A 23,266-nucleotide genomic window follows, 5' to 3' on the forward strand; every position below is an offset into this window, starting at 1 on the left:
ATTCAAAAAGATGACACTGGACAGAATCAATAGAATGCCAGTTTACAGAAGGTTTTGTAGGGGTTTCCATTCGTCTTTGTATTATGTTTATTGAAATGTTAATGCAGATTGTTTGAGCTTAAGCTTTCTCTTGGGTCCTCGGTAGAAGCAGATATCATTTCTTCATCGAGATCCACTGGTTTACATGTTATGTCCATACAGTCGCATTTCTCCACTGCAATGTACTCATGCTCTACTTGACTTCCATCGTCACATTGGAGCAATACCAGTTTCTGGCTGGTCTGCACCTCCTTGCAACAGGCACACCTATGTGACATGGCTTTTGCAACTGAAGAGTAGCTGAAAAAAACATAAAATTCGCTTTTTTATGTTATCATTAAAATGTTAGTACAATTTAATAAACAACGTAATTGTCAGAGGTGTAACCATACCTCGGACCTATAAAATCTGTAACAGGGCCCCTAATATGCTGCTTTATGTGGCATTTATTATGTTTATGGTTTTCTTATAGGGCAGATGGGCAATTGGGACCCCTCAGGCACCAGGGCCTTGATGTGGCACCCCCTATTTGTATGCTGCTGATAATTGTACTTGTTAGCCTTGATATACTAAATCTGTCTAATTCTTAGTCTAGATTAATCAAACTGTATCAGGCTTATTGTGGCGTATCTGCCGTAGTCCTGGACTAGACTGTGTTCAATCAGCTGAGAACTGCGGGGAAACATGAAAGTAAGTGTTCAATTTCCGTGCAGTGCCACCACAGGAAAAATTAAGTATAATACTTCACATTCGTGGGTTGTCTGTGTAAAACAGGGCAGGTCCCTTGGAGAAAAAGACACTCTTTGTAACTACTCTTTACTGTGGCCAAGAGGTGAAGTTCCTGAAAAAATTATCCCCTTTCTATTAACTTTCATAATTCCATAAAAGGGTACATCATTTTTTTAAGGTGAGAACACCTTTAAATATGATTGTGTATGCTTTTTAATGCAGGTGCCTGGCACTCAATGGTAGTCGAGGAAATATAATTTCCTGGGAAAAATTGTAACAAGATTTTAATTTATGTACTACATTTTATTATTAAGTATAAGTAACTATTTACTTTCTCCTGTCTAGTCACCTGTTGAAAGAGTTTACATAATTTATGAGACACATAGTAAAAACAGATACTGTGCCCTTACATGGAAAATGTCCCACATGACCCATCGCAACGAGCCATCTTCACCAAGTCTACTGTGCGACAATTATTGTATGACAGATAGTCATAGTATTCATACAGATTGCATGAAGTTGTCTTTTTATCACCTGGAAGGTAAACATCACATTTAAAACAGTTGAAATTCATAGAAATAGATCACAATTTTCACAATGCTGAATGGATAAATAATTTCCTTTCTTTCCTACGCTGTGGAAATCTAAAAATATGATACTCATTAGCCTACAATTACTAAGACTGGCATCTTTTAGTTGGCATTATTTTCACCACAGCAATGAAAGGATACAGTCCATTGAGGAAATAGAATCTATGCCTGCAATGGCCAGTCCACATGCAGAAATAATCACTAACTTTTTAACAAACTTTTCTAGATAATCGGCTGTGTGTGTATATATGAGCATCAGCACTGTTTCTGGCCTTCATATAACTTCTATATGGCAATTTTTAACCAGTTTTCCCCTCTTAAGGTTCCATCTCCAATTTGTATTCATCCCTAAGCTAGTGGGCAAAGATTACACGCTGTGATGTCACCCATACACTGCACACACAAAAGGGGATCCTGCTTACCTATATCTCTACAATACACATTTAGCAGCAGCAACAGCATGGATGACATTTTACAGCAGTGCTGAGCGGTGTAAGGTGTGATTTCAGCACTGAGGTGAGATATACGGGTACAGATGTAGTGTCCTCCATCATGAGTGTGGCAGCTCAACATCATGGTACCACAATTTAACACAATGCTGCAGCCCTTCAACACACCCATAGCCTCTTGGCACAAGGCGAGTACAATCCAGACACGTGTGTGAGTGGTGATACATACGCTGTACTGTGCTTATTGCCACTCAGTACCTACAAGAGCAGGCAGTCTGGCCATTGACAGGAGTCCCTGCTCCTGCACATACTTTCCTAGCATGCTATGGCGTGCCAGGGAAGTATATACAGGAGCAGGGACTCCTGTCAATAGCATGCCACCAACAGACAGCAGCTGCTACATCTTTACTACAGGTTGTAGCCTCTGCATATGGCACATTCTGCCTCTGTCTCACTCTGTAGCTCTCTCTCCTTTCTCCTCTTCTCCCCATAGATTTCCATTGACTATAAGTAAGCTGATGCCTCAGTGAGCCATTTAGTCTTACAGACTTTTATCATTTTTTTTTTTTTTCAGAGTGAATTTTGCATTTAGGAGTGAGGAGGGCAGGAAGGAGCATGTTACATAGTGAAGAAGACATTTTTTTTTACTGCATGAGCACCTAGTATCTAGCGTGCAATAATATCTGTTTCTCTGCATTAGCACCTAAAACATTCTGCTGTGTATACATAGCCTCTTGATCACTCCATATTTAGTGTACAGTAATTACTTTGGTTTAGGGGTGAAACGCGTAGAGACCCGAGAATTACTATGAGAAGCTGTATGTATATAGAAGGTCAGTCTATGCATGGTGAACTTTTTATGTGTTTTTTTTTTCCTCTGGCCTTCAACTACTGTATGTTTTATATATATATATATATACATATATATATATAGAGAGAGAGAGAGAGAGAGAGCTAATAGAGTATTCTGTGGACAAAACAGAAACATTTTTTCTTTCCGTTTTCACAAAAATTTTTATAATGTCATGTCTAAATGTTAGTAAATTTTAAGTGGGTATTTGAAATTCCTTCTAAAGTAGACTTTGCACCGTACACAGAGCTCAATACTTACACGTTTTACAGCAGCCATTAGGTAAAAAATCAATAGTTTCCTGCATGGAAATGAAAAAGACATAAAGATGTAACATGATCCGGAATGGTTTATCATAAATCAGGTAACATGCAGCACATTTTTGCAACTTAAAAAATCCATTCCCTACATCTGAATTGGGCTGTGTTTGCAGCATGGTGTAATTTTTAAGCAGAATTTATGGGAAAAATCTTGCTCGGAAATTTTGTTGAAGCAGCCTCCATTAGAGTTGGGCGGTATGACCAAATATGTGTATCACAGTATTTTTGTACTCATGGTGGTTCCATGGTATTTCTGTATTCACGGTATTGCGGTATGGGAAAAATTCATATCGTGCAGCACAAAAATTTCGGTATTCGGTATGAACCGGTATACTGCCCAGCACTACCTTCCATTGTTTTTAATAGGATTTTGCTGCACCAAGCACATGACAGAATTCCTGCAACAGAAAATTATGTAAGGGGGAAGGCAAAAATGGCACAATCCAACATATAGGAAAGTATTTCTAGCTGCAATTCGTTGCTAGGAAACTTTGTTTATTATAGCCACAAACATAACTTGTTTCGGGGTCTATGCCCCTTTTTCAAATGTGAACATAGATCTTTTGTATTGCCATGTTCCCATTTTAAAAAGGGCATAGACCCCAAAACGCATTATGTTTGTGGCTATAATAAACAAAGTTTTCTAGCAACCGTTTGCAGCTAAAAGTCCTTTCCTATTGGATTGCATCAGATACCTGCTTTTTTTTTTTTGCCTCCAGTTCCAGTTTCCACCCTAATTCAGTTTCAATATCTTCATATCTACAGGCTTGATTAGCTATTGTGTCTAAATACACAACAACCCAAGGTGAGCATTTTTTTCTCGCAAGGGCACAAACCCCATAATACTGACATGTACAATGCAAAGAGGAGCTCTGCTGTTTTCTTCTAGAACAACCATTTCTAACTACGGAGTCTGCACATTTCTGAGTGGTCCTAGCTCCAGCTTATTCAGCCAGCGCCTGCCATGCACGTAATGTCCACACAAAATTTTTTCAAGCAGTTATTCCACCTTGTGAAGGGGCCCTTAAGGTACATTCGGACATAATCCACTGCAGTTTTCCGCAGCAGATTTGCAGTACACCCATTGAAGTCAATGGGTAGCAGCATAATCCCCCTGTCTAAAATCTGCAAGAGGAATTTATGTACATGTGAATGAATCCTAAGAGGCAACCTGTCATAAGTTTTGCTGCCCAAACCATGGGCATCATAAAACTGGTTACTCTATGCCCAGCACAATAAATTACTCTGATATGCCCAAGTAATCATAGATTTAAAATGCAGCAGAGACCCAGATAACTAGTTACAGGTGGGCGGAGAGCAGCTTCTGGGACTCTGGGTGTTGCCAGCATTTTATCTGGGTCTTGGCAGCATTTTTAATCACATGTCTCTCCCTATCTGTGTGTAGGGAGAGACACATCACTCAGGACCAGCGGGGTGGAAAGCAGATGCCAGGAACCGCCCCCATGACTAGTTATCCATGACTAGTGTGCCGGGATCGTGATGCATGTGCCAATGTTATGCTGCGTGTGGTTTGGGCAGCCTAATACTGATAACGGGTTCCCTTTCATTCAGATACACAGGGCAGTTGTACAAATGTATAGGAAGTTTTTTGTTGGTGTCATTGCAGATGCATGGCTGAGTATATTTTAGTTCTCCCAACATGTCTGTTAAAGTAAATATTTGTATTTCTAAAGAAAAAGAAAAAAGCTGGGGCAGCGTCTTTCATTATTCTACATTGTGTTGCTCCACTGTTATCCCTCCTAGAAAGGTGTAAATAAATTGAGAGATGCAAGTTACTATTGTCAAAGGGGAGTGTCCCTATACAGTCTGAACAGCATTGATTGGACGGTTTCAGATGTGTATGGGGTGCAAACCACAGAAAAATCTAACATTTAAGTAAAAAGTTGAATAAACGTATGCTTGCGCAAAAATGTAAGACTTTTTTTTCTTGCTCGATGTATGCAATCCTTGACTGATGTATGCAATCCTTGACTGATGTATGCAATCCTTGACTGATGTATGCAATCTCTGAGCAGCAATTCAAGGGTGTATACTGCTGTGCAAGATGTGCGCAAGTTGTTCATTTGGAGGTCCAGATCCTGAATCTAAAGATAACTACCCCTGAGGAAGTTGCCCTTGTGTGGCAACGGAACGCGTGGGGATCTGGTGACCCCGTCCTCCTTTACTCCCTTATCGTCATTTGGTCCTGATGTCTGGTCTTTGGTTTTTGAGCCAAAGCCAGAAATGTATTCAAAAGGAATAGGACATATAAAGTAATATATAAAGGAATATATAAAGGAATAGGACATATTCTCCTCCCTTATGGATCCACTTCTGACTTTGGCTCAAAAACTGCAGTGGCAGTTTTTCAAAAACTGCCAGATAAAAAACCAAGTGGAAACTTAGCCTTAAAGGCGTGCTGTGTTAATTTTGGGGCCTCCTTTTAGTTTAGGGTATTTTGTTGGTATCATATAGGTCTTGGGGTGCAATAATATTTTTGGCAGACAAGTTGACGCTTTCACTGGTACCATTCTGGGGTACATGTAACATCCGTTTTTACAATTTTTTTTTAATGAGGTGGTATAAATAAAATTATCTATTCTGTGGTTGTTTTTTATTTTTTAGGTTGTTTGTCATGCGGTATAAATGACATGGTAACTTTACTCTGCAGGTCGGTACGATTATGGCGATACCAAATTTATATGCTTTTTATTTATATGTCATTACGTTTATACCATAAAAAAATATTTTTGTTAAAAAAAAAAATTATGTTTGTAAGTGGCTGTATTCTGAGAGCAGTAACTTCTTTATTTTTTTACCGATACAATTATGTTAGGACTCTTTTTTTTTGGGAGGGGGGGGTGGATGTTGACATTTTCAGGAGGACTATTTTTGGGTGTGTAATATATGTATAAATTTTTTACTTTTTTTTTCAATTCAACAAAAAGTTTATTAAGGTAGATGTGGTGGGCACACCAATATAGGAAATACTTAACACAATACGGTCTTGTGGACCGAAATATCAGACAAAGGGAATGAAAAATAACACGGGTAACAAAAGAACAAGACAAATACGTTCCAGTGAACGAAAGCATATGAGAAAGTTTCTCGTATCTTCCCTATCCCAACAATGCAGGGCGGGGGTTAAAGGCCAGGCAAAGAGTATACAACAAATTTTACACGTTTTTGTCGAAATATTCTGAATTACCTTGCCAAATGACCTAAACCATAAGGACCTGACTAGGGAAAAAAGGGGCCCAGCAGTTAGCAAGGGATCGAAAATAGGAACAGAATCAGAACGATGTAAATGAAAAGAGGTAACCTTGAAAAGAGGGTCTTAGAAGAAAGGGGAAAAGAATGGAGATACAAAAAACATACTGAAGACTAAAGGAAGTGGGGGACAACAAACTAACATAGAAAACCGCTGAGGCGGGACCGCTGGCGACACACGGCGGGCGTATTAATTTATTTTTTATATGTATATTTTACATTTTTATCAAATTTTTTATTTAATTTCACCTTTTTTTAACTTTTTTTTTTTGTACTGATCATAAACATAGGGGGACATGTATCTTTATTTGTTTATGGTAGAAGCAGCTTACCCCTTTTGACGAATTCTAAATTATGCGCAGAAGCACTACATTTATCAATCAAGCGCAATGAGTTTCATAAATTGCAGGTAAATATAGTAATCTCCTCAATCAGCTCTTTGAAAAATGGAATCGATGATTTAGAGCATCTTGCTACGTGCAGTCTAAGATGGCTTATATTTGCTTATGGTCATTGAGCAAGATTTCTGGGGGTAAATGAAATGTATGCAGCTAATAAATTTGTGCGTACTAAATATGTCACTCCAAGGTACACCAAAACCTACACATCTGGAGGAAATGCTCCACCAGAATGTACACAAAAAAAGACGCAAAAAAACAGCTTGCGCAAAAATTTAAACACAAAACAGGGGTAAAATCTTTGATACATGTCCCCCAATCTGTACACATCTGTACTCCACTGTGTTATGCCTTTCAGTGATACACTGATAGGCATAGTATAGCATATAAGACTCTACCTTAGGTAGAGGCTGATCGGCTTCCGTAGCCATGACAGAGGCCATTGTCTTCACTTTGCAGAGCGCTGATCCAGAACAGAGGAAGCTCCCTACCTCTGTAACCCTAATAGATGCTGCTGTCACACTGAAAGTAGCATCTACAGGGTTAACTCAGGAGCGTAGCGGTCTCCTCTGATGGGGCCCCTCCTCTCCGATCACTTCAATGTCTAAAGAAACAGGAGGGGGGAAGGAGGAGACCCTGCAAATGTCACCGGTATTGCAGCAATTGCGTCAATCTCTGGCCGGCGACCAATGAGATTGGTCCCTGGCCGGCTTTGGGGAGGCTCGGCTGTGCTTCTCAGCCCAGCTCACTCACCTGCCTGACAGTTTATACTCATCAGGTACATGTACGTGGTAATGTGGTAACAGGTTAACGTTCCAAAGATCAGAGACATACACCTAATATGTGTATATATCTTCTTTAATGAAGATTTGATTAGATTTTTTATATATTTTTCTGCTTTAGTCAGGTTATTTGTAGGTTTATATGGGTAGAAATACAGTATATTAAGAGAAAAATAATAAAACACTGTTTTGGATTAGTTGTAGGCTGCCAAATATAATGGAAGCCGCAGAGAACCTATTAGTGAGGCAAATAAATAAGGCTGCAAATCACAATGAAGTGTTTATTATGGTGAACTTTATTCTATATAAACCGGGAATCTTAGACCTGGGAATCTCATATGGAAAACAAGTTTTCAGCTAAAGACAATTGTCTCCACTGTATTTATTGAGGAAATTGAAATGCCAGGTAAAATATAGGGGATAAGGTAAACTCTCCTTTGCATGTCTAACCCACCGTGCTCTAAGAGAGTTAAGTAATGTAATAGACAGACACTTACTTCTAATATTTAAGGACAATAATATTTATAGTGACAGGGTCTGATCTTCAGGACTGGCACATAGCAAATGTGGTGCCAATATTCAAGAAGGGTCAAAAAGGTGACCTGGTAATTATATGCCTGATAGCTTAAACTCCATTGTATGTAAATTGTTTGTGGGTTTTCTAAGAGATGCCATATTGGAGAGACCATATCAGCATGGGTTTATGAAGGATCGGTCCTGTCAAACTAACCTGATCGCCTTTTATGAAGAGGTGAGCTCCAGATTGGACCAGGGGGAATCTCTGGATGTTGTATATATTTATTTCTCCAAAGTATTTGATACGGTGTCACATAAAAGGTTGATACATAAAATGAGAAGGATTGGGCTGGGGGATAATGTGTGTAAATGGATGAGTAACTTGCTCAATGATAGGAAACAGGGGGTGGTTATTAACCCTTTAAGGACCAGGCCAATTTTCACTGTAGGACCAGAGAGTTTTTTGCACATCTGACCACTGTCACGTTAAGAATTAATATCTCTAAAACGCTTTTACCGAATATTCTGATTCTGAGATTGTTTTTCGTGACATATTCTACTTTATTTTGGTGGTAAATTTTCGTCGTTACTTGCATCCTTTTTTGGTGAAAAATTCCAAAATTTGTTGAAAATTTGGCATTTTTCTAAATTTGAAGCTCTCTGCTCATAAGGAAAATGGATATTACAAATACATTTTATTTTTATTCACAAATACAATATGTCCACTTTATGTTGGCATCATAAAATGGACATATTTTTACTTTTTGAAAAAATTAGAGGGCTTCAAATTAGAGCAGCAATTTTCGAAAATTTCATGAAAATTGCAAAATCTGAAGGGACAGATGTTACAGAACTACAACTCCAAGCATGCCTGGGCAGTCTGGGCATGCTGAGAGTTGTAGTTTGGCAACATCTGGAGGACCACCGTTTGGGCACCACTGTAACAGTGGTCCCCAAACAGTGACCCTCCAGATGTTGTAAAACTACAACTCCCAGCATGCCCAGACAGCATTTGGCTGTCTGGGCATGCTGGGAGTTGCAGTTCGCCTTCCTAGTGGTTGCCACAGTAAAGATCACATTACTTTCACTTTCATTTCTCCCCCCCACCGTCGATTACTTACCTGAGTCGGGATCTCTGCTGTATGTCTGCAATGATCGCCGGGCCCCACGAGTCTTCTCCTCCAGGTACCCGGCCTCCATGTTCTCCCCCTGTTCTGCCTGACATCCAGGGGTGGGCAGAATGGGGAGTTTCCATGGCAACCCACCGTCCTGCTCTGCCATTGGTCAGAATCAGTTCTGACCACTGGCAGGGGATAGGAGGAGATCACAGCATTGCGACCTCACTCCTACCCTGCAGGATGCTGACAGGTCCGAGCATCCCTATTTTCCGGGTGATCGGCTCACCAGAGACCCGATCAGTCCGGAATAGGAGAAAATCGCATGTCTGAATTGACATGAGATTTTCTCCGATCTCGACACGCGATATGCCGTGATGCCTGCTGAACGATTTCAGCAGGCGTCCGGTTTCGCAACCCGTCCGGCGCGTGGCGGGATGCGAAATTCCCACGGACGTATGAGTACGTGCCTGGTCCTTAAGACCCAGGGCGCAGGGACATACTCATACTTGCCTGGTCCTTAAGAGGTTAATGGTACTTATTCTGGTTGGGTGACTATTACTAATGGCGTACCACAGGGGTCAGTTTTGGGTCCTATTCTATTTAATATATTTATTAATGACCTTGTAGAGGGGTTGAATAGTAAAGTAGCAATCTTTGCAGATAATACTAAGCTATGCAAAGTGGTTCACACAATAGAGGACAGTGCACTGTTACAAATGGATCTGGATAGGTTGGAGATTTGGGCTTGGAAGTGGCAGATAGGGTTCAACACTGATAAACTGGGCCGCCATCAGGGGGGTACAATCAGTACCCCAGTAAGGGGCCCGGATCAGTGAGTAACTGTCACTCACTGACCGCTGGGGGGGGGGCATCACTATACACTGACTGACTAACTGACTGTACTCTGTACAGGCAGTCAGGCAGTCACACCAGAGAGGGGGCCCGCCGCTGTCATCATGTTCCCTTTTTTTTTTTTTTTTTATTACTGAGGCCCGCCCAGCCCATTTTAATTGACCTGAATCCGGGGGGGGGGGGGGGGGGGGGGGGGATCAATTAAAATGGCACAGGAGGATCAGAAGGGGACTGAAATTATTCCCCCTCTGATCCTGTGCTTTTTTTATTATTCCCCCCTCTAATTCCCCTGTGCCATTTCATTCCCCCCTTCTAATCCCCCGATATCATTTCAATCCCCCCATCTGAACCACCCTGTGTCATTTCAATCCCCCCTCTGACCCCCCCCCCCCCCCCGTGCCTTTTCAATCCGCCCTTCCGATCTCCCCCCTGTGTCATTTTAATCCCCCTCTGATCCCTCTGTGCCATACCATGACATGTATTGGCATGGGTGGAGCTTCCTGTGATGTCACGCATGTATATTATTAAGTATGAAAATTACCAAGGCCGGTATTTTTTTTGCAAAAAGGGTGGCAACCCTATGTGTATGTGTGCATAAGGGCAATGTGTGTGTATATGGACACTAGGTATGTGTATATGGGGGCTGTGTATTTGTATATGGGGGCTGTGTATATACAGTATATATATGGGGGCTGTATATATATATATATATATATATATATATGGGCTGTGTATGTGTGTGGGGGGGCTGTGTATGTGTGTCTGGGGGCTGTGTATGTGTGTGTGTGTGTGGGAGTGTGTGTATAGGGGCTGTATAGGGGCTATATCTGTGTATGGGGGTACAAAGTGAACACTATTACTATGTGAGGCAATATTGATGGGGAGTTTGTATAGAGGTGGGGATGGTGCTTTAGAAAGGAGCCTAATTTGTGTGTTCATTAGTGTTGAGCGGCATAGGCCATATTCGAATTCGCGAATATTCGCGAATATATGGACGAATATTCATCATATTCGCGAATATTCGCATATTCGTAATATTCTCGTTTTATTTTCGCATATGTGAATATTCGCATGTGCGAAAATTAACATGCGAAAATTTGCATATGCAAAAAATAGCATAAGCGAAAATTCGCATATGTGAACATTTGCATATGCAAATTTCGCATATGCGAAAATTCGCGCACCGGTCTCACACAGTAGTATTAGAGCCTTCTTTACATCACACAAGCTGGAAGCAGAGAGGGATGATCACTGTGATGTGTACTGTGAAAAAAAAACAAAAAAACGAATATTCGTAATTACGAATATATAGCGCTATATTTGCGAATATTCGCGAATTCGTGAATATGCGATATTCGCGAATAAAATTTGAATTGCGAATATTCGCGAGCAACACTAGTGTTCATCAGGTTCTGCTGAGAAAAGTCTTCATGGAGGTCCAGACCAGATGGAGAAGAAAAGGAAACATGAACGACTCCGACCAGAGAAGACGTCGCCTGTGAGTCCTGTCATTGTAATCACCTATACTGTCCTCAGACACATCCGGGATTCTACCTCTGTATGGTCAGTGGGGGAGATTTATCACAACCTGTAGAGAGGAAAAGTGATGCAGTTGCCCATAGCAACAATCAGATCGCTTCTATTTATTTTTCAAATGCTTTCTTAAAAATTAAAGAAGCCGCCTGATTGGTTGCTATGGACAACTTCTCCACTTTTCCTCTCACAGATTTTCATAAATCTCCCCCAGTATGTGGGAATATTCACAATTTTTTAGGGCAGTTTTACAGTAACCAGAATAGGATATATTTGATTATAGCAGAGTGCGGTGCAGTTACATACTTTGCAGCACAGTGTTTTACGGCACTGCCCTCTGCTGTAATCTAATTCAAAATTCATAATTAGAAAAAAACTGGGTGGGTGGTCCCTGGGGGGCAGGCCACCTAGGGGGGAGGGGGCCCATGCCTTCACTTGTGTAAGGGGCCCCCGAAATTTCTGATGGCAGCCCTGCTGATAAATGTAAGGTAATGCACATGGTGAGGAAAAATCCAGGCCGGGGTTATGTATTAAAGGAAAAACACTGGGGACGACTAACATGGAATATGTCTTAGGAGTTTTTTTTAATAGTAAATTTACCTGTAGCAACCAGTATCGGGCAACTGCCGCCAAGCCAAATAAAATCATGGGGTGCATCAATAGGGGCATAGATGCCCACGACAAGAAAATAATTCTACTGCTGTACAAATCACTAGTCAGACCACACATAGAATACTGTGTACAGTACTGGGCACCAGTGTACAAGAAAGATATAGTGGAGCCGGTGACCATTCAAAGACGGGCAACCAGGGTAATACGGGGAATGGGAGGACTACAGTACCCAGAAAGATTATCAGAATAAGGGTTATTTAGTTTAGAAAAAGATGGCTAAGGGGCAACCAAATAGCTATGCATAAAATATCTGGAGACAGTACAGAGATCTTTCCCGTGATCTATTTATACCCAGGACTCTATCTATAACAAGGGGGAATCCTCTACGTCTAGAGGAAAGAAGGTTTCTACACCAGCACAGATGGGGGTTCTTTACTGTGAGAGCAGTGAGACTGTGGAACTCTCTTCTGGAGGAAGAGGTCAAAAGGGTCTGGATGCATTTCTGGAGAGTAAGAACATTACAGGTTATGGATACTAGATTTATAAGGACAGAACTTTAATCCAGGGATTTATTCTGATCGCCATATTGGAGTTGGGAAGGAATTTTACCTCTCTTAATGAGGAATTGGCATCAGCCTCATAGGGGGGTCTTTGCCTTCCTCTGGATCAACACAATAGGGACACAATAGAGATATGGGTTGAACTTAACATTTATCTTTTTTTCGACCTTATGAACTATGTATATGTAACTATGTTATGCTAGAAAACTGGTATGCAAGCCTTGATAAATTCCCCTCAGAGAACAATCCAGTTATGGTACTTACAGGTTCACAGTCATCTTCATTAAATAGAGGACAAGAGATCTGTGACATTGATGTGATGAACTGATTCCTGATCACAGCGCAGCTATACAGGGTGCAGTTATCTTCAGAAAGAACCATCTCTCCAGGCTGAGGAAACACACATATAAGATATATATATATATATATACACACACATATATATATATATATATAGAGAGAGAGAGAGAGACAGCCATTGTTGCCAACTTGTATATATCGGAATCCCATTTTCACTAGTTGCAGATCTAGATGTGATAGGAAGGCACTATTGTCATGTGCACCTAGTTGTAGGTGCAAAAAGTTTATGTCATTATGGATTGCCAGTGCAACGTTTCAGCTCCACATTAGGTCTTACAGGCACATACAACAAATTCATAATGCCCCATAGCATGGTACAAATGTAAATATTTACTATTATAAGTAAAAAAGATTAGTGCTGACAGATGTCAATATATACCTGTTTATAGAATTCCTTATATAGATAGGATGCATTAATACAGCTAATATTAGAGAACCAGAAGCAGTTCAATGCAGGGTATTCTCGCACCATGGATCATATAGCAGTCACGTTTTTAGCACCAAGTATTACATCTGATAATATGAAGCTTTAAATCAAAAGGGCCTACACGCATAAAAAGTTGTAGTAATAACAGACAAATCCTTTCCCACAAAACATACTGCCGTAGCCACCTTTATAGATGTTCATCCTCCTGTCAGGGCATAAAAAAGATAGACCCCCTACTATAGAACCCCTTATTATGGACAACACTGCAATAACCATACTGAGCAGTGAATACATGGTGCACAAAGCTTTAAGAGGGGGTTTCCTACTATAGTAATGATGGCGGTATATTCCTAGGACCGGCAGTGATACTCAGAATAAAGCCCATGAATATGAACTATAATGCAAGTTGTAACCATACAAGCATAGCAGTCACAGACAGTGCACATACATTCATGAGATGGTAAGTAGTAGTGGAATCATTGAAGTTCAGGACGCAGTGAGTCTGCTCGCACTCCCCACAGCAGTGTTGTGTGCTCTTCTTCAGTTTAAAGCCCTGTGGTTAAAAAGGAACAATATTTGATGATGTAGGTTTTGCTGTGGATTTCTTGCAGATTTCACTCTGTGCATCAATGACATTGTAAGTTTCAACTTGTCATTTGCCAGGGCCCCCGAGTTATCACCTGTACTACCCTGATGGAACCCCTGAGTTGAGGAGAAAACACATGTAATTTGCTGCATCTGTAATCTATGGGGACTTCCTGCAGCGGGGAGTTTACTGTGTTATTTCTACTTACCAAGGGGCACTGTACACTATATGGAGTATCTGTACATGAGATTTTCGGCTCGGCAGTGTTTGCATTTCCTGTACACACGCAGGTCTGGCAGTTATCAGAGTATACTGGAGCCCCAAGCTGATGAAAGATAAAGTAGTTATTGTGGAAAAACATTTTCTCTATTGGTCTTTTTTAAACATTTTGCTTAGTTATTCTTCTACAATTTGCTATGTGAGCTCTATTATATCTTTATACTTGTATATAGTCTATATGATTCTCTTCAGCAGACTGCCTTGTATCTGCTCCTTTCTCTTTCTCCAGCCTATGTGAGCTTTCCTCTGAGGTTTTTGTCCCCTGGTCTAGGGTATTTTATGGAGTAAACACATAAAAGGAAGATACCAAGTGTGGTAAATGCTCAGATTTTGGGATTTCCATGAGAGACTTTGTATCTATTGGACAGCAGAGCACCACCATGGGCTACTACAATTGAAACAAAACTGCACCTGTTATGCTCACACATGGGTGGAGTAGTGCTGACCTGCTGCTGAACTTTGTTTGACTGATTTATTTATTTATTCTGTAAATGCCAAATGAAGCAACTCTTTGAATAGTCTTCATCACAAATTTCCTACCATTTAGCTGCTATGCAAGACTTCCCTATCAGGCTGCATCCTCAGTGAATATTCCAGGGTTTTCTAAATATTTTTATACAGCTAGATATTTTACTTTAACATTAAAACATTACCTAAAAAATTACATTGAAATTATTTTAACTTAACAATCAATATGTAACATCCATCCTTATAAGCTTTCCTTACCATGTATTCTGCATTGTCCTGCACACAAACATTCTTTGGAACTATGAAGACAATAATAGTTGATTTTATTTTCTGTCTCAATGGCAACAACTATTAATTTACATGAATATAACTTACTAATAGAAAATAGAGAAAACATGCAACATTCCATATAATCAATAAAAATAATAAATCACTTCAATAAAAACACAAATCTTAATAAAGAGACATAGATGGATAGATAGCACTTTATAAATAAGACATGTTGTATCTATAGACTAGTAAAGCATCAGGACTTACCACACTCATACTGAAAGCAGCAGTGCCCCTCTGGAATGCTAGCAACAGCTTCATAGCCCAGCTCACAGATGGGAGACATGGTATTGCATCTACTTTTGTCACACCCTGGAAAGGGAAACATTGTGATTATGTTTTTTTAGTATTTTGTTTTTCAATGTAGCTGTAGGTGGCTTTTGTTTTTTGCAGGATGCGTTGTACTTTTTAAGGTGCGAAGGTCATATAATTTATATGTGTTTTTTTTCCTTTCAATTAATTTTTAATTTAGCAGTTAATAAAACAAATACAATTAACATATTCTGCAGAAAAAATTACATTATATGCCCACCCTCCCCTCCCACCCCTACCGCCAGAAGAGAAGAAAAAAAAAAAAAAAAAAAAAGGACCTTAAATTGATTCTTCATCCCAATCCGCCCATATACATCTAAATTTTTTTAATCCTCTCCTAGATCCACCGGCCCTCCATTCTTCATACCTTCGGATTTTTTATGACTAACTTTTCCCACTTGAAAACGCTTGGACCCCTTTTGCCCAAGAGCCCTCTGAGGATCACAACCTTAGCTAACATAAATATCCGAATTAGCAACTCGCGACCTATTCTGACCTTACTCAAATCACCTAAAATAACTTCTATTGCTGAGTACTCTTTCTCTAGATTGAGTTTGATCTCAATAATCTGAAAGACTTTACTCCAAAATTCTTTGATCTTTGGGCATAAGCATAACAAATGGATCAAATTAGCTTCCGCTCTGCCACACTTAGGGCAGTCTGCCTCACTCCAACTCTTCATCTTTTTTAACTGTAGCGGTGAATAATATAAATGATAGACTATTCTTAGTTGCATAATTTGATATCTCTTATTAATTGAGCATTTTTTAACATTGATCAGTATATTTTCCCATTCTTCCTCAGAGAGAGAGGACCAAATGCATCCTCCCACTTCATTTTCTTGTTTCCCTGAAAGTTGACCGATACATTCTTAAGTAGGAGCCTATATATGTGTCTTAATCTTCCAACTCCTTCCGAATTCATATAGTCTATCACCGTATGTTTGGTTATCTTAAACTTCTCCTTAATGGAGCATCTATATGCATCACCCAATTGAATATACCAAAATTTATGTTCATTCCGCAAACCAAATTCATTCTTTAGCGTTTCAAATTTTTTGATCTCTCCATCCTGAAAGATCTGTGCAACATATTTAACCCCTTTCCCTTTACAGAAATCACTCCCTAATCTTTGAAAGTGTACAAAATCTGTATTATCCCATAACACTGTATTCCTTATACTTTCCTCTTTTTTACATCTCTTTTTAACCTCTTGCCAAATTTTCCTAAGTAACCCTATTAGTGAAATGTGCCCCAATTCCTTTTTTACAGGAAGACCAGCTTCAATAAATTCAAAAAAACTGTCATAATGCCCTCTGTAATCTTTAAATAATTCTCCACAGAGTACTCCCCCGTCTAATATTCTGGAGGTTTTTTTGCAAAAAAATATAGCCTGAATTCAAGTAAACCCCCTCCACCTTCTCCCTCCAAGTGAACCCACCTTATATATTTCATACGTACTCTAACCCTCCCCCATATCAGTCTCCCCATCATGGCATCTAATGCCCGAAACCATTTTAGTGGAATCCACCAAGGGGCTGCCCCCAAGACGTATAATACCTGAGGGAGGACTACCATTTTAATGAACCCAATCCTATCTGCAATTGAAAGAGGTAGTTTAACCCATGCATCTATCTTTTTCCTAAACTTACACAATAACGGATAGAGATTAAGCTGAATAAAAAAATCTTTTGTCGGCGCTAATTTAATACCTAAATAATCCAGATTCTCATCTTCTTTCAGAACTTTTACCCCCATGGGTCTATTAATATTAACTGTTATCAAAGGCATTAAAGAAGATTTTTCCCAATTAATTTTGAGACCAGAGACCCTCCCAAAATCCTCAAAGATCCTAATTGCTGCTGGAACGCCTGTGTATGCATTTTCTAGAAATAAGAGAATGTCATCGGCGTACATTAAAAATTTCTCTTCTACCCCATTAATCCCAAATCCCCTCAGATCTTCCGCTTTTTTTAACTTCCTTGCCAATGGATCCAAAAAAAGGACAAATAACATAGGAGAGAGGGGGCATCCCTGCCTAGTACCCCGTCCTATATTCAGGTGAGATGAGAGAGACCCATTTACTGCAACCCTAGTCCTAGGATTCTTATATAGCAGCTTGAACCATTCTAACATCTCCCCTCAATGACAAATTTCTTAAGTACCCTCCATAGAAATCTCCACTCCACCCTGTCGAATGCCTTCATAGCGTCAAGTGACAGGGTGGAACGGAAGGGGTCAGAACCCAGCTGTATATTGACCATTTATCTAACAAGGTTGCCATGAATTGACCGTCCCGGAATAAAACCAGTTTGTTCTACTCCTACAATACTGGAGAGGGGAGGGGACAATCTTCTGGCCAACAGTTTGGCCAAAATCTTATTAGTGATTTACGTCTATTAGTGTTTAATTAGTATTTTGGCAAGAATTTTTTGGGAAAAAAAAACCTTTCAACAGCATAATGTTATACATTAATTGTACAGGCTGTTTATTTTTAATGAAGTACATTTATTATAATTAACTATACTATACTGCAGCATAGTCACATTCAAGTGACCTCAACTATTCAATAAGGGACAGCCTGTAGATCAGTGATGGCGAACCTTTTTGAGCCCGAGTGCCCAAACTGTAATGCACGGCAACTTTTTTTTCCCTCAAAGTGCCAGCACAGCAATTAAATTAGAATACTGAGGTTTAACACCTTAAGGACGCAGCCCTTTTTCACCTTAAGGACTGAGCCCTTTTAGGCAATTCTGACCACGTCGCTTTACGAATTAATAACACGAAAACGCTTTTACTGAATATTCTGATTCTGAGACTGTTTTTTCGTGACATATTCTACTTTATTTTGGTGGTAAATTTTCGGCATTACTTGCATCCTTTCTTGGTGAAAAATCCCCAAACTTCATGAAATTTTTGAAAATTTAGCATTTTTCTAACTTTGAAGCTCTCTACTTGTAAGGAAAATGGATATTCCCAATAAATTTTATTTTTATTCACAAATACAATATGTCTACTTTATGTTGGCATCATAAAATGGACATATTTTTGCTTTTTGAAAAAATTAGAGGGCTTCAAAGTATAGCAGCAACTTTCAAAGATTTGAAGGGACAGATGTTACAGAACTACAACTCCCAGCATGCCTGGGCAGTCCAGGCATGCTGAGAGTTGTAGTTTGGCAACCTCTGGAGGGCTACTGTTTGGGCACCACTGTAACAGTGGTCTCCAAACTGTGACCCTCCAGATGTTGCAAAACTACAACTCCCAGCATGCCCAGACAGCCTTTGGCTGTCTGGGCATGCTGGGAGTTGCAGTTTGGCCTTTCTTGTGGTTGCCACAGTAAAGATCACTTTACTTTCACTTTCAATTCCCCCCCACCGTAGTTTCCCTACCTGAGCCAGGATCCAGCAGTCTCCAGTGAAGATCGGAGGGTCCCCAGGCATCTTCTCCCCCAGGTACCGGCCTCCATCTTCTGTCCATGTTCCCTTCGACATCCAGGGGTGGGCAGAACGGGGGGTTGCCATGGCAACCCACTGTCTTGCTCTGCCATTGGTCAGAATCAGTTCTGACCAATGGCAGGGGAAAGGAGGAGATCGCAGCACTGCGACCTCACTCCTACCCCTCAGGATGATCGGGGCTTACCCTGACAGCTCCGATTATCGCTATTTTCCAGGTTTTCGGGTCACCAGAGACCCGATCAGCCCAGAATAGCAGAAAATTGCATGTCTGAATTGACATGTGATTTTCTGCGATCGCCAACATGGGGGGGGGGGGGTCTCATGGCCCCCCTGGGCGATGTGCCGGGATGCCTGCTGAATGATTTCAACAGGCATTCCGGTCAGGTCCCCAACCGGCTAGCGGCGGGGACCGGAATTCCCACGGGCGTATGCATACACCCCACGTCCTTAAGGACTCGGGATGCAGGGTGTATGCATACACCCGTGTCCTGAACAGGTTAAGTTTAGAAAAAACAACTGTGGGGGTGATGTGTTTGTGTGTGTTTGAGGGGTGCTGTGTGTCTAAAGGTGCTGTGTGGGGGTGCTGTGTGTGTGTTTGTGAGGTGCTGCGTGTGTGAGGTGCTGTGTTTGAGGGGTGCTGTGTGTGTGAGGTGCTGTGTGTTTGAGGGGTGCTGTGTGTGTTTGAGGGGTGCTATGGGTGCTGTGTGGGGGTCTGTTGTGTTTATGTGGGGGATGGGGTGCTGTGTGTGGAGGGGGGTTAGGGGTGCTGCAGATTATTTATTTTTAATACATTTAGAAATGCTCATTTATTTTTAACAGATATCCCCCCCCCCCTCCTCTCCTCTCTTCTTCTTACCTTTGGACAGCAGGCCCCACCCTTGTAGACAGCAGGTCCCACCCTTGCAGACAGTAGGCCCCACTTGTCCCCCTTGTAGGCAATGCCCCCCACAATATCCCTGTTGTAGACAGCTCCCCCCATTGCCTCCCTTCTAGACAGCACCCCCCCTTTTAGACAGCACCCCCTCTTGTCCCCTTGAAGACAGCAGGCCCTCCCCCCTTGAGGACAGCAGCCCCCCCTTGAGGAGAGCAGGCCCCTCTTGAGGACAGCAGGCCCCCCCTTGAAGACAGCGCTCCCTCTTATCCCCCTTGTAGACAGCAGGCCTTCCTTTGTGGACAGGGACCTCCCCCTGAAGACAGCGCTCACCTGCGGCTGTCCTCGGGTGTTGACGCTCCGCTGCCCTGTTCTCCCTTTCTCCCGTCCGCAACATGGCATCCTATGGAGGAGCATGTGACACACATGTCACTCTGCTTCCTCCGTAGCGTTACACTGGGCAGAGACATTAAACGAGTCCCCGATACCATGCAAATACTAGTATCGTTATCGGGACACCCCTAATGGTGAACTATGGCTGCGTGCCCACAGAGGGGGCTCGGCGTGCCACCTGTGGCACGCGTGCCATAGGTTCACCATCACTGCTATAGATGAACACAGCACAATATCTGGTAGAACTATGAATTTAGAATATGCCATCAATTCTGAATATTGGAAAACCACTTCAATTACAATAAATAGCATGATGTACTTACTGCACACAGTCTCTCTACAGCAGGGGTCTGTGGGGCTAATCTGGACTTCAGAAGAGAAACCTTCTAAGGTACAATGCACTTCAGTCATCTCCTTGCACTTGTGTTTTTGACAAGTGATTCCACTTCCACCCTCGATGCAGATACAGTCCTGGCAACCAAATTGAAACTTTTCTCCAAACTGTACAGAAATAAACAGTATTAGTAAATATTTGTACCCCAACATCTAGAAAAATATGTACTTGCGCTTAGTAATGGAAACATTTCTCATTTGTTTTACTATGAATGATAACAACTAAGTATTTATAAACAATAATCACAAATAGCTGCTCATGTTTGGAAGAACGACAATGTATTATATGTTCACCCAATCATTTGAATTGTTCCCATGTAATGACACATTTCTATATTAAGGTGACAGTACAGATAATGGTGATTGATACCTGCTTTGTACTTATGACTTCCTCTATAGGTCTTTATTAATAATTTGGTTTGGCCTATGTTCTATAGACTCTGCAGTGTACTATTATCAGTCGAGTCTGTCAGAGAAGCTATTTACTGATGGATTATCTTTCTCCTAAATAGACTTCTAAGATAATTTATGACCACATCAAACTTGAGGTTTGTTCTGGCCACAAATCAGGTTAGAAGTTGGCTCAGAAGAAGTGAGACATGGGCTAGAGAGAGACTGTTCAAACTAGCCCATCATGCAGACTCCTCTAATGACAGGACATTGCAGAGGCTGCAGAACAAAACTAAACAAAAATTTTTGTAAAAATTTTTTTTTTTTATACCATAATTAGTACAAAGCAAAACGATTATGCATGCAATAACGCATGCAAAAATGCATGCAATAACATACACTATTACTCTCAATGCTGTTGAAATGACCCCAATATTTAATTCTGTGATCCCAATATTTATACTGTGTAATGTAGAGAAGAGTAAATGAGAGAACTCCAAAATTTGTAAAAATAATAATAATTTAGAGACTTGATATACCTTTCGTGGTACATTATCAGGACCAACACACCCTAAAAGAGAAAGTAGATTGTAAATTCAAGATAATGTTACATGTATCTAACACATAGTATTCCTTACCCAGGGAATAGTGAAGATGCTCCTCTATTATGACTGATTAATGTAATGTAAAAAAAAATAGAAAAAAGAACAGCAACTAGCCACTCCTGTCCACTGAGGGCCATGCAAGGGAACAGTTTAATTGTGTTAACTGCTAACTGCCCTCTTACGTCACTGATGTTTTTTAATCTTGGATTCCTACTTACTGAGGCACCTTATATATTGGTGGATACTACCTACTGGTAGACCTACATATTCTGGGGATGGAAAAGTTATTTAGTTATCACACCAGAAGTGAGTTGCATGTATTGAGGATTTACATCACTGTGCCAGAATGTTTACAGTGATGTTTCGGACACCGGATGCCATTTATCAAGCTGAATGCAAGCAAATGCCACTTATGTCCGTCCAAACACTCAAGGGTGGTCTGGATGCTTTTCTGGAAAAATATAATATTACAGGTTATGGACATTATGTGGACAAGACGTTGAGCCAGGGATTTATTCTGATCACCATATTGGAGCTGGGAAGGAATTTTTCCTTCCTTGTCATGGGGCAATTGGCATCAGCCTCATGTTTTTTTTTTTGTCTTCCTCTGGATCAACGCAGTAGGATTTTAGGTTGAACTCGCTGGACTCTTTTTTTCAACTTTACAAACTATGTTATTAGGGCATATAGATGTCGCATACAGCTCCTATGTTTGATCCCAAATTCTATATACAAGAGCTATTACAACCAGTAGTGTTTGCTCTGCTGGGCTCAGGCGGACTTTCTATTACATGATTGGCCATCCATCTTACATTTTGTCTGCAAAAGATAGGGGATAAGATGTCTGATTTTAGGAGTCCTGCTGCTGGGGACCCCTGGGATTTCGGCTATAGCACCCCTCTGTCATTACTGCCCAGAGCAAACTCGCTCTGTGCGTAATTATGGGCGATACAAGGGCCGGAGCATCGTGACGTCACGGTCTGCCCCATTAATTCAAGTCTATGGAAGGTGGCGTGATGGCCGCCAAGCCCCCTCCCATAGACTTGTATTGAGGGGGCGGGCCGTGGTGTCACGAGGGGCGGAGCCATGATGTCACATACTCCGGCCCCTGTATTGCCCGTCATTATGCACAGAGCGAGTATGCTCTGTGCAGTAATGACAGAGGGGTGCTGCAGCCGAGATCCCGGGGGTCCCCAGCGGTGGGACCCCCATGATCAGACATCTTATCCCCTATCCTTTGGATAGGGGATAAGATGTCTAGGGGCGGAGTACCCCTTTAAGGGGTTAAGAGATTATAACAGACCCGTCAGAGCATAGCTTCTTTGACGGACTTCACTAATAAGTGGAAACTGCAAGAAGCTGTTGAACAGAAAGTACATTTTTTTTTATAAAGATCTATGAAGAAAATGCTTTATATCATAAGTGCAAAGGTCAATAGTACAAAGCAATAAGAAATGTTTTTAAAAGCTGCATATAGCCTTTTAGTGTTTTTGTGATTTGTTTTAATAAAGTATGCATATATTGGAATACAAACATTTCAAATATAAAAATTACTTTCATTTGAGATTTAGCATTTATAGTGTAACTACTAGGCAAAGTTTCCACATAGGCTTTTTTCCAGCATTTATTTTGGAAAACCGCCACTGCAGTTCTTGAGCCATAGCCGGAAAAGTATTTAACAGGAATGGGAAATATAAAAGAAGGATTTATACTTCTAATTCCTTTTGGATCCACTTCTGACTTTGGCTCATAAACGGCAGTGGCAGTTTTACAAAAA

The 23,266-nt window shown here is 40.9% G+C and overlaps 2 protein-coding genes across 2 annotated transcripts in view; both read right to left on the minus strand.

Annotated features, from left to right (window-relative positions):
- Positions 1 to 33: 33 nt before the first annotated feature.
- Positions 34 to 14,352, minus strand: LOC130277503 (intestinal mucin-like protein). Its single transcript, XM_056528179.1, has 6 exons — positions 14,200 to 14,352; positions 13,854 to 13,958; positions 12,883 to 13,008; positions 2,919 to 2,958; positions 1,179 to 1,302; positions 34 to 339 (listed from the first exon to the last, which is right to left on the minus strand). The coding sequence occupies exons 1-6, from the start codon at positions 14,350 to 14,352 to the stop codon at positions 99 to 101; spliced, it is 789 nt and encodes a 262-aa protein (XP_056384154.1). The 3' UTR covers positions 34 to 98.
- Positions 14,353 to 14,427: 75 nt separating this feature from the next.
- The window catches only part of LOC130277504 (mucin-2-like), an 82,442-nt gene continuing 73,603 nt past the window's right edge, over positions 14,428 to 23,266 (minus strand). The window contains exons 42-45 of the mRNA XM_056528180.1: positions 21,424 to 21,455; positions 20,425 to 20,602; positions 15,276 to 15,380; positions 14,428 to 14,537 (exon numbers count right to left, since the gene is read on the minus strand). Of these exons, the coding sequence (XP_056384155.1) occupies positions 14,428 to 14,537; positions 15,276 to 15,380; positions 20,425 to 20,602; positions 21,424 to 21,455 (425 nt within the window). The remainder of the gene's footprint in view (positions 14,538 to 15,275; positions 15,381 to 20,424; positions 20,603 to 21,423; positions 21,456 to 23,266) is intronic.

This window comes from Hyla sarda, chromosome 6 (genome assembly GCF_029499605.1).
Source record: "Hyla sarda isolate aHylSar1 chromosome 6, aHylSar1.hap1, whole genome shotgun sequence".
In the NCBI taxonomy this organism is placed as follows: Eukaryota; Metazoa; Chordata; class Amphibia; order Anura; family Hylidae; genus Hyla; species Hyla sarda.

What these genes read in the sequence shown, in the direction of transcription:
- LOC130277503 (XM_056528179.1), bottom strand. Translation starts at nt 14,352, where the DNA reads ATGTTTTTCCACAATAACTACTTTATCTTTCATCAGCTTGGGGCTCCA. An exon ending in CTACTTACCATCTCATGAAT is followed by an intron (nt 13,009 to 13,853) that starts GTATGTGCACTG and finishes GTGTTTCCTCAG; the next exon opens with CCTGGAGAGATGGTTCTTTC. An exon ending in TCATGTGGGACATTTTCCAT is followed by an intron (nt 340 to 1,178) that starts GTAAGGGCACAG and finishes TGTTTTTTTCAG; the next exon opens with CTACTCTTCAGTTGCAAAAG.